The sequence below is a fragment of the Nyctereutes procyonoides genome, unplaced genomic scaffold (assembly GCF_905146905.1).
Source record: "Nyctereutes procyonoides isolate TBG_1078 unplaced genomic scaffold, NYPRO_anot_genome, whole genome shotgun sequence".
Lineage (NCBI taxonomy): Eukaryota > Metazoa > Chordata > Mammalia > Carnivora > Canidae > Nyctereutes > Nyctereutes procyonoides.
In genome coordinates this window covers 70,026,788-70,040,195 of record NW_026575135.1, presented here as the reverse complement: position 1 = coordinate 70,040,195, position 13,408 = coordinate 70,026,788, and the positions used below count along the sequence as shown (strand labels likewise).

Genomic DNA, 13,408 nt, shown 5'->3' with positions numbered 1-13,408 from the left:
TTTACACCAGTGTCTTATTGTTTTACTTGCTACTTTGTAATATGTTCTGATACGTGGAGGGGTTATACACTGCTCATAAAGAGAGGAAAAAAAGGAAAGAAAGGGTATCCAGAAAGCAGATGACTGGTTGCTGGGGATGGGGGAGAGGAGTGACTGAAACACAGGAATTTGGGGGCAGTGATGGACCGAGTCCGTATTTTGATTTTAGTGTTGGTTATGGGACTTTCTGCATTTGTCAAAGTTCTAAAAACTCTACTCCACAAAGGAAGCATTTTCTGTATGTAAATTATACCCTAAAAATGCTGGGGTGGGGGGGAGGCAGGTATACAAGAGATGTACTTAAAAAAGAGAGAGAGAGAAAGAAAGTAAAAAGGTTCGTGGCAGACAAGACAAGCCCTGGTGTGTTCTCCTGAAAATACTGCGTTCCTGGCTTCCCTGAGTGGGCCATGGAAGGCCAGGCTAGGGAAAGATGGACCTTCCCCTGATAGCTGGTGGCATTAGGGTAGCAACAGACACTGCCTGCCCTCTGTGGAACATGGGGGCATCAGGCTTCAGCCCATGGAGTTCAAGTTGCCTACAGGTCCTATCTCTTCCTGCCACCCTCCAAGTGGCACCTGACCAGTCTCCTGCTTCTACTCTGTTCCTGTCCCTCCTTGCAAGGCTTTGGTTCAGGCCAGTAGCAGCTACATGATTTGTAGGCTCTGGAGCAAAATGAAAACGTGAGGCTCCTTGTTCAAACATCATTAAGAAGTTCAAGATGGCAACAGCAGATGGGGGCACCTGGGTGACTCAGTTCTTTAAAGCGTTTGCCTTCAGCTCAGGCCATGATCTCAGGGTCTTGGGATGGAGCCCTGCATTGGACTCCCTGCTCAGCAGGGAGTCTGCTTCTCTCTCTCTCTCTCCCTCTGCCCCTCCCCACTGCTCATTTTCTCTCTCTCTCTCTCTCTCAAATAAAATCTTTTTTTTTTTTTTAAGATTTTATGTATTTATTCATGAGAGAGTCAGAGAGAGAGAGGGAGGCAGCAGAGACACAGGCAGAGGGAGAAGCAGGCTCCATGCTGGGAGCCCGACATGGGACTCGATCCGGGGTCCCTAGGATCACACCCTGGGCTGAAGGCTGCACTAAACCACTGAGCCACCCGTGCTGCCCTCTCTCAAATAAAATCTAGAAAAACACATGCAAAAAACAAGATGGCAACAGCAGAGCATTGTTTCAAGTGTAGGGACCTTCTGAGTGTGGTCCTGAGTGACTGCACAGGTCACACACACATAAAGCTAGTTCTGGTTCTAGTCCTCCCTTTTGGCTACTTGATGGACCCATCCACAGCCACAGCAGCTGAGCTGAAGTCCTCCTGTGCCAGCTTAGCAGTCTGTCTAGGGGCTGCCTTGCCTCCCCTCAAACCCTTCTCGAAAGGGCTCTCCCTCAGAACTGCCCCACACCTCCCTGCCTCCTTGTGTTCAAATCCGGGCTGATCCTGAATGCCCTCATCCCACTGCTCCTGAGGAAATCCCCCCAAATTCCTTTCCTCAGAGAGGTTTAGCCCCGCTAAAGAAAACAATACTCTTGACACTAGTCAAAGAGTGGTAAGGAAGACTTTATTCAGAAAGGATAGTGCAGTGGGGGTTTTGTAGTTGGGGGGGAGAGTGGGCTTAACTCCAAATACAAGGAAAAGTCAAATTTATGGTGAAGGAGCAGGGTGGGGTGGGGTGGGGGGAGGGCAGTGGATGAAACATTACTAAGAGGATACCTCCAGGGGTCAGGAGGCAGCCCGGCTGAACACACCTCACAGGAGTCTTGCGGAAGGCAGGCCAGCCACCACCTGGGCATGGTGGAAGATGAAGAGCCAGATTATGCATGGCAGGGTATCTGATGCGGCCGATGGGGGACTCTGGCTAAACTAACTTGGCAGGAATCTTGCTAGATCTGGACTAAATCAGGAGGGATACCTTCCAAGGTCAGGAGCAAAGAGAGGTTAGAAGCACTTGACCAAAGTGTGGTCAATCGTTGTCACCCTCCCCCAGATAAACACCCCTCATCACCTGCAGTGAAAAGTGAGCCAGCTTTCCTCTGAATTCCATGGCACTCATGTCCCACCTTTCGTGACCTATTTCACTCTTGTTTTGTTGCAAGAAATAACACATTCTTCTTTTCTGAATTCAGTATAGAGGACTAAGCCCCACCTACTAGGGTGGTGAGTTACAGTCTGAACTGTCATTGTGGGGCAGGCACCTTCTTTGAAAACAGGCTCCCTAATACCGATCGCCACCACCCCCACCCTCAGTCTCAGAGAAATGTACTTCTCTGTGCTCTGCTGACTTGCTACCGTGGCAGGGAGTGTGTGTATATGTTTGCATTCTTCTCATCCTGTCACTACCATGGACATATATGTGAGCTATCTCCCTCCTCTACCCACAGGGAAGGGTCATGGGGGCAGAGGCCTTTGCCACTATGGCTTCTTCATCTAAGACCCAGGCCTGGCCCTCAGGGAGGCGTTGTAGTGCCTCACCAGGCAGGGGATGGTGACCGGCTCTGCAGCCACAGTCTGGGCACAGGTGCCTGTGAATGGTGAATTAACACTCAGACCTGGAGACTTCCCCACCTACTCCACTCCACCTCCAGCTCAAACCCATGCCAGTCAGGGAAAGGTCAGGGAAGGGGCTTGACTCGAGTCCCCCAGTGCTTTCTGGGCTGGAGTCAGAGAAGGCTCTGAGGAATCAAGACAGAAGACACAGGCCTGCCTGGCAATGCCCACAGCCCAGTGGAGAAAAACCAAAATACCAGCAAATCTATGGGTCTGTGGACACAGGGTAGGGGGGTTTTGGAGAATTAGCCTCGTCTGCTGGAGAGTGCCTCTGGGCAGCTGGGGAGCTGAGGGACCCACCAGGCAATGGAGGGAGGGGCCACTCTAAAGCAGGAGCCACCGCTGTGGCACCTGTGATCAGCTGGTCCCAGAGCCACCCAGCCGGCTCGGGGACCAGGGAACTGGTTTGCCCGGCAGGGATGAGCTAACAGGATCTGGTTCCCTCTGAGCCACCCCAGCTTCAGCTCCCTTGTGCCCTTCCCCCTGCATCTGGGTCTAGCCCTGGTTTCTGGCACAGCTGCCAAGTTTTGGTACCGCCCACCCACTCCCCGCTGGCTGTACTGGCCGGCCCAGCTCTCTAATTGCTGGGTGGGGAGTTAGGCAGAGATGGTACACTGAAAGGTGGACCCCGGCCACTGTCAGGCATGTGGGCACCTGGCCTGACCAGCTCCAGGTTGTGGGGAGGGAGTGACCCAGGCTTGAGGTCAGCATCTAGCTCTGGGAGGGCCTTCTGGAGGGTGACTGGCCCTGAGGCCTCGGTTTGGAGGGATCTGTGGAACAAATTCCAAGGCCCGTGAGAGATAGGCCTGCCTCACTTGAGTGCTCCCAGTTTCCCTCCCCGGGGCAAATGACCGAGGCTCAGGGTGGTTCTAGATGGGTCTCAGCTAGGTGCAGGGGTCTGTCCTGGCCATAGGCTCTACCCAAGCCTGGCCAGAGCCACAGGGGCTGCGGCTGGTGGGAAGAAATAGAGCAGAAGGAGGAGCCAGGAAGCAGCCCTCCTGACCTCCCAACACAGGAGCCCCAAACACACCCCCAGACACACCCACCACCAAGACAGCTCCACACACACCTGCCACTTACATGACCATAAACACACCATCCCCACAGCAGACGATTCACACACCCCATTCTCCACCCTAAAAAAGGTGGGGCACATCAACTCATACTCCAGAGCTCTGCAGGTACCCCTGCACAGCCACTCTACCAGGATCCACCTGCTGGGGCCCAAGGGGCTGCGAGGCATGCCCTGGGAAGGGGGAATCATGGCTGGAGGGTGCAAACTGGGGTTTCTGCAGAGAGCTGAAGAAACAGCTCAGAGGTTGCTGCTGCCCCGTAGCAACTAGAAGGGGAGATGTCTGTGGGCTGACTCCCCTGGAGCAGGAAGCCTAATTCAACTGTTAGCCCCCATGCACCCAAGGCCTAACAGAAGACAGGAACTGCTCAATGCATGGCAGCAGTTACAGCAACACACTCATGAGAACGCTGAACTTTACTGCAAGGAGTGGGGAATAACTACCTGCCTGCCAGACTGGGTCTGTGCTCCAGGCCACCCACCCAAGAGGGTGCAAAAGCCCAGAGGGGAAACCAGACTGCTGAAAGGTTAAGGGTGGGAGTGGGCTTTAGGGGTCTGAAACCCACGGTCAGGGTGCCTGGTGCAGGGCTGGAGGTGGAGGGCTGCTTCCTCTCAGGACAGAGCTTTTCAGAATACAAATTAGGTCACATCTCACCCCTGCTTAAAAATATCCCTTGGCCTTCCATTGGCTACAGGGAAATGGCGATGTTCCCCACTGTGGTACAGGCCCTTTACCATGTAACCCATCCACAAGTTTTCTCTGCCTGTCTTCCTGCACCTTCCTGCACCCCTCCCATCGCTGTGGAGGGTGGGTACGCCACAGCTAGATGGAGATAGAAGGTGCGTTCTGGGAGGGGCAGGTCCCTGCTGGAGCCTTTGGGTGGCTCCAGGGGAAGCTGTCTTAGGCCAGCCCTAAACCCAGCAGGGTGCTGGGTACCCAGGGCCCAGACTTCCTACCAAGAGAATGTTTCATGTTCTAGCAATGCCTTGGTTGACTTGCCCTTTTGTTTTTCTGGGTTCTCTGGCATTGTTCCTTCTGCAAAATCCCACTGGCACTGAAGAAAAGAATTTCAGCCCACACGGCAGCTAAGGGGCCGTGCAGAGTCAGGACAAGGATCCCTCCACTTCCCAGTGCAACACATATGCCCAGCAGCTGCACACACGGGAGCAGAGGGCACACCCTCCCATTGACCGTGACTGTGCAGTAAAGGGCCCCTAACACCAACCATCCACAGGAACAGGCCCTATGTAGCACCCGTGGCCTCCTTGTAGAAAATGTGGTTTTATTCTCGGGGAGGCCAATGTTCCCATCCCAGCCTCCCCCCCCTTCACGCCTGCCCTTCTGTATCACGGGGCTCTTCATTCCCCAACTTCCTTCTCCGGGCCACATCTACTCCAGAAAGCAGGGCTGGGCCCCACCGAGGTGCCCGTCTGCCAGGAGGTCTTGCCCTGGCTCCTGCTGCTTGGCACCCTATCCAGCCCACTGCACCACTGGACCCCCTCCTCCCGGTGGGCCTCCCCACCCCTGGCCGGCTTCAGCAGCTTCTGCCTCAGAATGGTGTAGGGAAGGAGCCAGCCGTCTCAGGGCGGGCTTGTCCAAGCCATTTTCTGGCGGTGCTTCTGCCACCCGCTCATCCACCGGCCTCAGATCTTGGAGGACTCCAGCCGAGGACTCCAGGGCGTCGGAGGCTCCCGCAGCGCGCGCAGCTCCTGCTCCAGCGCCTGGTTGCGGCGGTACATGTCCAGGTAGCCTCCCTGGATCTCCCGCTGATAGCGCAGCACGCGCTCCTTCTCCTCCTGCCACGTCCGCCGCTCCCGCTCGAAGCACAGCGCCTGCTCCTGGGCGCGGAGCCGCTCCTGCACCAGCTGGGCCCGCAGCTGCTCGGCGCCCCCGCCACCCCCTCCGGCCTCGGGGCCGCCCGCCTCGGCCAGCAGCCCCCTGCTCTTGCAGTCGTCAGTCTCACAGCCGCCCGGGGCCTCCTCCCGGGGCCCCTGCTCCTGCAGGCTCCGCACCGCCTCCCGCAGCTGGGCCAGCTCTGCGTCCTGGGCCTGCGCGTGGGCCCGGCTGCCCCGCAGCTGCGTCTTCAGGCTGAAGATCTCCGCCAGCTTCTGCGCCAACTCCGCCTGGGCCTCGCGCAGCTGCTGCTTCAGGAGGCTAATCTCCGCTGTCTTCTGGCACACCTGGAGGGGCACCCCGTGGGCAACGCGTGGGTGAGGGGGGAGGCGGAGGGGCTGGCGGAGGGCGCGACGGCAGGCAGCCAGGGGGACACAAGGTTTCTGGGCGCCTGGTCTCACCTCCCATCGGGCTTCCTCCTCGGGTCGCACGCTGGGGTCGGCCTCTGGGAGGGCGCTGGGGGGCCGCGGCTCGGGGCCCAGGCCCTGCTGCGCGCGAAGCTCTTTGCGCAGCCGTCGCTGCTCCTGCTGAGCCATGAAGAGCTGCAGCTGGAGGTTGCGCTCGCTGCGTTCCGCCTTCTGAGCCACCTCATGCAGCCGCTCCACGTATAGACGCTTCAGCTCAGCCAGCCACAGCCGCTGGCGCTCCTCCAGCACCTGTCGAGGGGAAGAGGTGCCTGCCATGCTGGGAGATCCACGCACCGCCCCACCTCCTGGGCACCCACTGCCAGCTGGCTAGCTCCCATAGCTAGACCTCCCCACAACACCCCACGGTAGCTGGAGCTCAAGTGGAAGTGGCCCCAACACACAGGAGTCTGTCTTCCTCCTTTCCACACAACTCCTAGCAAGGGCCATCAGGGACATGACATCCTCATCTCACACGTATGTGTCTGAGTGACTGAACAATCACCTCTACACCTTTCTTACTCTCTTGTGGCCAGAGCCACATAGGTGAGCTGGCGGGTGGCCCTCCTGTCCTTCCTGTACCCCAATGCCAAAAGACAGAACAGGGCCCTGGGGTGGGGGGTGCCCTTACCTGTGTGAAGGGATTGGCGCTGTCCTCATCACCAAGGCCCCTCTTGAGATCCTCACAGGTGTCGGGCAGCACAGCCACCACCTCCTCGGTGGCAGTGGGACAGGAGAACTCATAGGGTGGTGGTGGCTCAGGCAGGCAGTTCAGCATAGCTAGGGGCCCAGCCTCCTTGGGGACCCGTGAGGCCCGGTCCAGGGAGCCTCCGAGGTGGTTAATATGGCCCAGGGAGGAGCTGAAGGGGCCAGGACCAGTGCCTGGACTGCGGCCAAAGCTGCCCCCGCTGGAGGAGTCAGATAGGCTCGGCTCAGGCTCGGGGCCACCGTCGTCCAGGCTGAGGGCATGCAACAGCTGGGCACGGGCCTGTGCCTGGCTGGCCCGTGGCCCTGGGCTCAGGGGTGGGTGGCAGGCCAGTGTGTGCAGGCTGCCATTACTACGCCACAGCTTCTGACCCTTGTGCGCCGCCAGGCTCTGCATGGACACGAAGCCTTTCCCAGTGCCCGCCACGGGCTTGAACACCGCTGGACGGATGCGGCACTGCCGGGAGGAAAGGGTGGGTTGGAGGCCCTGGGTGGACCTCGGCTCTGCCCTTCGATGCTCCCACAGCCTCCACGATCATCTCGAGGACCCTGGGGTGCATGTCACCGGGACGCAGTGGCCTCTGACTGAGCCTCCGGCCAGCACAAGGTAGGATTTTCACGTCCCAGCCCCATCCCAGCATCCTCGGAGACCCCCCAGCTCCCCATCCCCACCCTCCTAGAGCAGGCTCAGAGACGCACCTTGTCAAAGCGACCACGCTCGGGCAGCGAGGTCTTGCTGAAGTCACCGGCCCGAGGATGCTCCCGGTAGTAGAGGGTGGTATAGTCGGTAGGCTCGTTCCGAGGGGCCCTCTTGGTGTTCTTGCCGTCTTTCTTAGAGAGGTGCAGGTAGCTGAAGAGTTCACGCTGGCCCAGGCCCTTCCGGAGGAGCCCATCAGGCTGGCGGGAGCTCCGAGACCCGGCGAGTGCTGCCCGCAGCTCTTCAGGGGAGAAGTCCTGCCGTTCCAACAGACTGCCCACGCTGCCCATGGCAATGCCAGCAGGGCCTGGGGCTATGGCCATGAAGTTTCAACAGGGCACCAGCAGCCGCCTCTGGGGATCAGAAGCCTCCATCAGGGGCAGGTGGGCCCTTGCTATCCCACTTTCCTGACGCCCTGAAACCAGGTGCTCGTTCTCTATGTCAGCTCCCTACCTGGCCCAGGCCCAGGAGGCAGATATGGGTCCCGGAAAAAATCCAGAACAGGATTCCTAGGCTGGCAAGAGAAAGGGGGAGAGGCTCCAAAGCCACCAGCCTAATGCTCCAGCTCCAGCTCCGGGCCTGATGTGATTGGGGGAAATGGGGATAGGCCTGGAGTAGCAGGATAGGGCTCTCCACAAGACTGAGCCAGCTGAAGCCGCAGGCTCTGACTCTGACCTTGTACACTCTCCTACCAGCCTCCTCACCCCATCTGGGGGGTGGCCTATGACTCCCATTCCTTCTTTTTCTCTGGGGAGGGGAAAAAACCCAGTTCAGGCCTCTTCCTGCAGTGGGTCAGAGTTCCCCTAGGGAAGCACCTGGCATGGGTGGGGTTGGGGGCTGCAGTGGGAGGGATCCAAACAGGAAGGGCCCGAGGGGAGGAAGGATGGTGGGAACAATGGCCAGTTTCCGGAACAGGTGTCCACACAGTCATAGGGGCAGTGGTGGGAGAAGGGGCGGTGGGAGCCCCTGCCCACCCTTGCCTAGGCAGCCACTCCAAAACCCACCACCAGGCAGGGGGTCCCAAATCTTGGCCCAGTGTGTGGCCAATCACGTGTTAGGCTCCAGCTTCCACATGCACTCTTATCACTCAGGGATGCTGGAATGATGGGCCCTGTTCAGGGCCTGGCCTGTAGCCCGGGTCAACACAGGCTGCCTGCAGCCGGGTTCAGCTGCTCAGACATGACCTCCTCCCCGGCAGGTGGCCCAGGGACCAGGTTAGGGACCAGCTCCCACCTGTGCTAAGATCATACCCTGAAGGGTGGGGCCTGGCCCGAGTGCCCCACCGGATCCCCTGTCCAGCCCGGAGACCAGCACACAGTAGAGACGCAGACAGGACCTGCCGAATGAGCGAATGCCACCTTCTCTGCCTCCGCCCCCCAGGCAGCTGCTTCCATCCCAGTACAGACACTCAGCAGGCAAGCAGCAGCTGTGTGCCCCCCCCCCCCCACAATATGCCTCCGGGACACCCACTCCCACTTCAAACAATGGTCGTTAGGAGGGTCCATCTTCCTCCACCATTTCCAGGTTTTGTGTTTGTGGAAGACAAAGCTCTCCGGGAGTGGCAGGCAGGGGAGGCATGGCCCTGCTCCCCACCCCTACCCAGTGACCAGCTGATGGCCTCTGAGGAGGTCACAGGGCACTCACGTTCAGGGGAACTCATCCAGTTAAGGAATCACAGGTGCTGGCCACCTCCAGTGACATAGCCCTGTGTAGCGGTCTCACTGAGTCCAGTGATATAGCTGTCATCCCTCTTTTAAGGTTAAGGGCTCTGGGGCTCCCAAAGATGAAGTAGCTTCATTCAAGGTCACAGAACTGGTTGTAATGAGACACCTGTGATCTCAGCAGGATGACTGTTGAATTTTTTTTTTTTAAGATTTTATTTATTCATTCACGAGAGAGACAGAAAGAGAGAGAAGCAGAGAGATAGGCAGAGGCAGAAGCCGGCTCCATGCAGGGAGCCCAATGTGGGACTTGATTCCGGGACTCCAGGATCACGCCCCAGGCCCAAGGCAGGCGCCAAACCGCTAAGCCACCCAGGGATCCCTGACTTGAATGTTGAGCGGGGACAGGAGGGCAGGACGGCACCCACAGCCCAGAGAGTTAGGATCAAAGTATCCTGCTTCCCAGTCAGACACCTCCTTACCACGACAAGTGCACCCCCGTGACAGACACCACTGTGTCTCAGGGAGGTGGACAGCCAAGAACCCGGTCTCCAGCCCTGTCCTCACAGTCTCTCCACAGGGACCCAACACTGTCACTTCTCCCTTTGCCATGCCTTGTTGCCCCATCTCTGAAGTGGGGAAGACCACCCGCCCTGCCTTCCTTTTGGGGTTCCATTACAGAGACACTGGGGGTGAAAGGTCTCAAGGGCCAGAAACCAAGTGCAAGCATGGGGGTGGGCATGGTGGCAGGGGGGTCAAATAAGTCCACTTCACCCCAAACACACACCACCGCACTTCCCCCGGGGGCAGATCCTGGCTTCCTGTCTCCAGGAGAGATAATGGGCACCCTGTTCCCCACAAGGGGTCTCAGGTCCCAGGGGAGAGCCCTTGAACTAGGTAGAGTCAGCTACGGGCCACAGGAGTGCACAAACCGCACACAAACCGCAGTCTGGTCAGTGAACAGCACAGCAGCTCCTGAGTTAGAGGACGTAGCATGGGCGGTCACATCCAATAGCACATACAGTCACGCACAAGGTCACCCTCACGGAGCCAAGCACCCTCTGGGACACACACACATGACACGCGAATGCTCTAGCACTACTCTAGCTCAGAGATCCAGTTGTCCTCCCCATACCCCAAGCTAGATGCAAAGGTGTGTGTGTGTGTGTGTGTCCCCGTGTGACCTAAGCAATTAAAAACAGCTGTGGAGCTGGAGGAAGGGGACACAGACAGCCCCTTCCTTTTGTCTTCCTCCGAGGCCTTTGCCCTCCACCCCTCCTAGGTAACTTCTCTGGCTGTATTATCATATCAGCTATCCCAGAGGGGCTGGGGCCTCCAGGCTTGCAGGAGGCTCCACCCTGCCCAGGTCTCAGTCTGGGGACAGTCCCTATTCCTAAAAGGGTCCATTCCCCCCACCCCCCAATGCACACATTCCTTCCCCGTTGCTTGGAGGCCAAGGGACTGGCCTGGTGAGGCCAGGGCAGCTATGCAGACTCGGCTGGAGAGGATCTGGTGCGGGAGGAGGGAGGGAGAGACAGCAAGTGCCTTGTAGCCCCACTGGGAAGATCACAGGGCGAAAAGCAGGGCTTCCTCCAAATGTCTCCAAGGGCTCCCCTGCCCAGAGCTCAGTACATGCCGTGGGGCTCAGAGTTCTACACAGGGTTGACACCACCCCCTCCTCCTCCACCACCACCACCACCACCACCATGCTGGCTAGGTTTGGGCTGGGTCCCAGCTGGCCCCCCCCCCCCCCCCGTTCCCAACCCCAGGTCCCAAGACAAAGCCCTGGACATAGAGGGGCATCTCTTCCGGGATCAACCCAGAGACAGGAACACAAAGCTTGGAAACCACCCTGGCCATGAAAAGAGAGAGGACACACAGAGAAGCATCCCAGCATCTGTTAGTTGGCCCGATGCTGGGCTTACCACAGCCTCGCAACACGTATACAGGTGGAGAATACTGACATGCTCCACTTCAGAGGAGGAGGTAAAAACACGTGCCTGAGGTCACCTTCAGCCACATCGGAGAATGTATACAGGCTCCCCAGGTTTAGAAGCCCACCCTGACCCTGCCATGCACCTCCTCTAGGCTGACAGGCACATCCAGAGCCAAGTAGGCAGGGAGCTCCCAGTCAAGCCTTGGCTGTGGTTGGCGCCTCCAGAGCCCAGGCCCCGGGGAGGGTCCCACCACCTGCTGGGGGATCAGCTTTTACTGAAGGGAGTGTCTGCAGCTGCTCCTGAGGAATTGGACTGGAATGTCCCAGCTCCAAGAGGGCCAGTGGGTGAGGGGTGCCCAGGGCAGCGACGGGAGAGGCTGGAACCCCCCAGTTCCACAGTGACACCTGAAGAGGCAGAGCCCAGCATCTTAACTCCATCGGAGTGAGTGTTAGTATCACTGTGGAGTCACGTAGAGGTATATGCCACTCTAGTTTCTCTGAATCCTTGTATTTCGTCATCTGAGCTCATCTCTGCCTAGTGCGGGGGGGGGGGGGGGGCAAGCAAGGAAACTGAGGCCCAGAAGCCAGATGGCCAAGATCCCACAATGATGAACAATTCCGATTCCCTGGGCAATGTCCTTTTCTCTATGGTTGTCCCAGCTAGGGGTCACCAGCAGCCCTCCAATGGCCACACACTACTGTGTATGTGCATCTGCCCAGCTCACCACACTTGTTTTTCCCAAGGGCATCTGCAACCAGGTAGGTTTGGACCCCAGGCCCCTCAGCATGGAATTCCTCCTGCTTGTGCCTGGGTCAGAGAGAAATAGTGGAAGCACTGCTGTTTGAGGACTCAGCCCTGGAAGCTGCTAGTGCTAGAGGCAGTGGCGCGAGCAGACTGGCCGCATTCATTCACAGTCTCGCACATACACACCCACACTCAGCCAGCCAGCAGAGGAGCCCTGCCCAGGAGGGCCCTGGGAGGAGGCTGATCACTGGGCGCAGGATGGCCCCCTGCCTCGGCTCCCTTCTTGGCTGGGCAGGGAAGGGCATGGGAGCCAAGATTGCGGGTCAGCCAGGCTAAGCCCCAGGTGCAAAGGAGGAGAGGCCCAATCTGCACGGGGAGGGGGTGGGGCGGCGCTGGGTGCAGGGTGGGAGGTGACAGGTCCCAGCCCAGTCCTCTTTCCCGACACAGCCAGGGACCTGTTGTCCGCGCGGCCTGGCCCCAGTCCGGCCCTCCCTTCAGCCAAAGGCTCTGGCCAGACAGCGATGGTGCTCCGGCTGCCGAGAGCTGGTAGTGTCCCCAAAGGTCGGGATCGCCGGCAGCTGCCGCCCTTCCAGGGCAGGAGACTGGAGCAGGAAGGGGATACCTCGGAGACGGCGGGAGAGGGGTCTCGTGGGGAAGGCGGAGGAGCAGACGACATTGGCAACCTCACGGAATTGCCCCCCTGGGAAGATTGTGGCGGAGGCGTGGGCTCCCCAGAACTGCGGGAGGTCCGCAAACGACCTGGGGGGCGGGAGGGGGCATCTCTGGCCGGCCCTTCCCCGGGGCCCGCCCGGAGCGGCCGAGCCAGGGGCGCTTGAAGCCCAGGCCAGACTCCCGCGCCAAGGACGCGTGCCCCACCCCAGCCAGCCACCCGCAGGGGTCCGGGGCGCCGCTCCAAGACAGCGCATTTGCAGGGGTTGCCGAGAGCGGCATAACCCGCCGCCTCCCCTCCGGTCCCCGACCCCGCGCCCCGGCGCTTCAGTACCTGGAAGCGGGGGGCACCTGGGCGCACCCCGCACCCCGCCACCCCCGCCCACTTCTCAGACGGGCACCTCGCCGGCGAGGGGCTGCGGCTCGGCCAAGGTCGCCGGGAAAGCGAGACCTCGGCGGCCGGCCCCACCCCCGAGCCCAGGCCCCCGGCCCCGGCCCCGGCCCCGGCCCCGGCCCCGGCCCCGGCCCCCGGCGGGTCGCGCTCACCATGCTGGCGCCGCTCCGCGCTCCTCGCGCGCTGCGGGTCCCTCGCGCGGCTCCGAACCCTCCCTCCGAGCCGCGGCTCCAAGGCGAGATCGCGAGGCGGCCGGAGCGGCCGGAGCGGCCGGGCGGCAGGCGCCGGGAGAACGCGGCCGGGCGGGCGGGCGGACGCTGGAGCCGGATTGGCGAGGGAGGGACGCGCTCCGCGGCGCTCGCTCGCCTGCCCCAGAGGCGGAGGGAAAACCCGGCCTGACTCACCGGCGCGCCGCCAGCCCAGAGCCCGGCCGGGCCCCCGGATGTGGGGGGCGGGGGCGGGGACGGGGGGCAACCCCCGCCCACCGCGAGCCGACCTGAGCCCCGCCCGGGCTCGCAGCGCCTGCCCCGCCGCCGCCGCGCCGCGCCGCGCCGCGCCCCGACGCGCGCCCGAGCCGCCCGGTCCCTCTGCCGGCTGCGCGCCTCGCGGGTCTCCGGCGGGTCCGCAGCCCCCCGCGCCGCAGCGTCCC

General features: G+C 60.4%; 1 protein-coding gene across 5 annotated transcripts; it reads right to left on the bottom strand.

Annotated features, from left to right (window-relative positions):
* Nucleotides 1–1,577: 1,577 nt before the first annotated feature.
* N4BP3 (NEDD4 binding protein 3) lies at nt 1,578–13,188 on the bottom strand. 5 transcript variants are annotated; one of them, XM_055302318.1, is made up of 5 exons: nt 12,912–13,188; nt 7,357–8,690; nt 6,584–7,114; nt 5,950–6,204; nt 1,578–5,835 (listed from the first exon to the last, which is right to left on the bottom strand). In XM_055302318.1, the coding sequence occupies exons 2-5, from the start codon at nt 7,675–7,677 to the stop codon at nt 5,299–5,301; spliced, it is 1,644 nt and encodes a 547-aa protein (XP_055158293.1). In that variant the 5' UTR covers nt 7,678–8,690; nt 12,912–13,188; the 3' UTR covers nt 1,578–5,298. The 5 variants fall into 5 exon arrangements, with proteins under 5 accessions (XP_055158293.1, XP_055158296.1, XP_055158292.1 ...); XM_055302321.1 differs by having other exon boundaries at nt 7,357–7,868; XM_055302317.1 differs by having other exon boundaries at nt 7,357–7,707.
* Nucleotides 13,189–13,408: the final 220 nt, after the last annotated feature.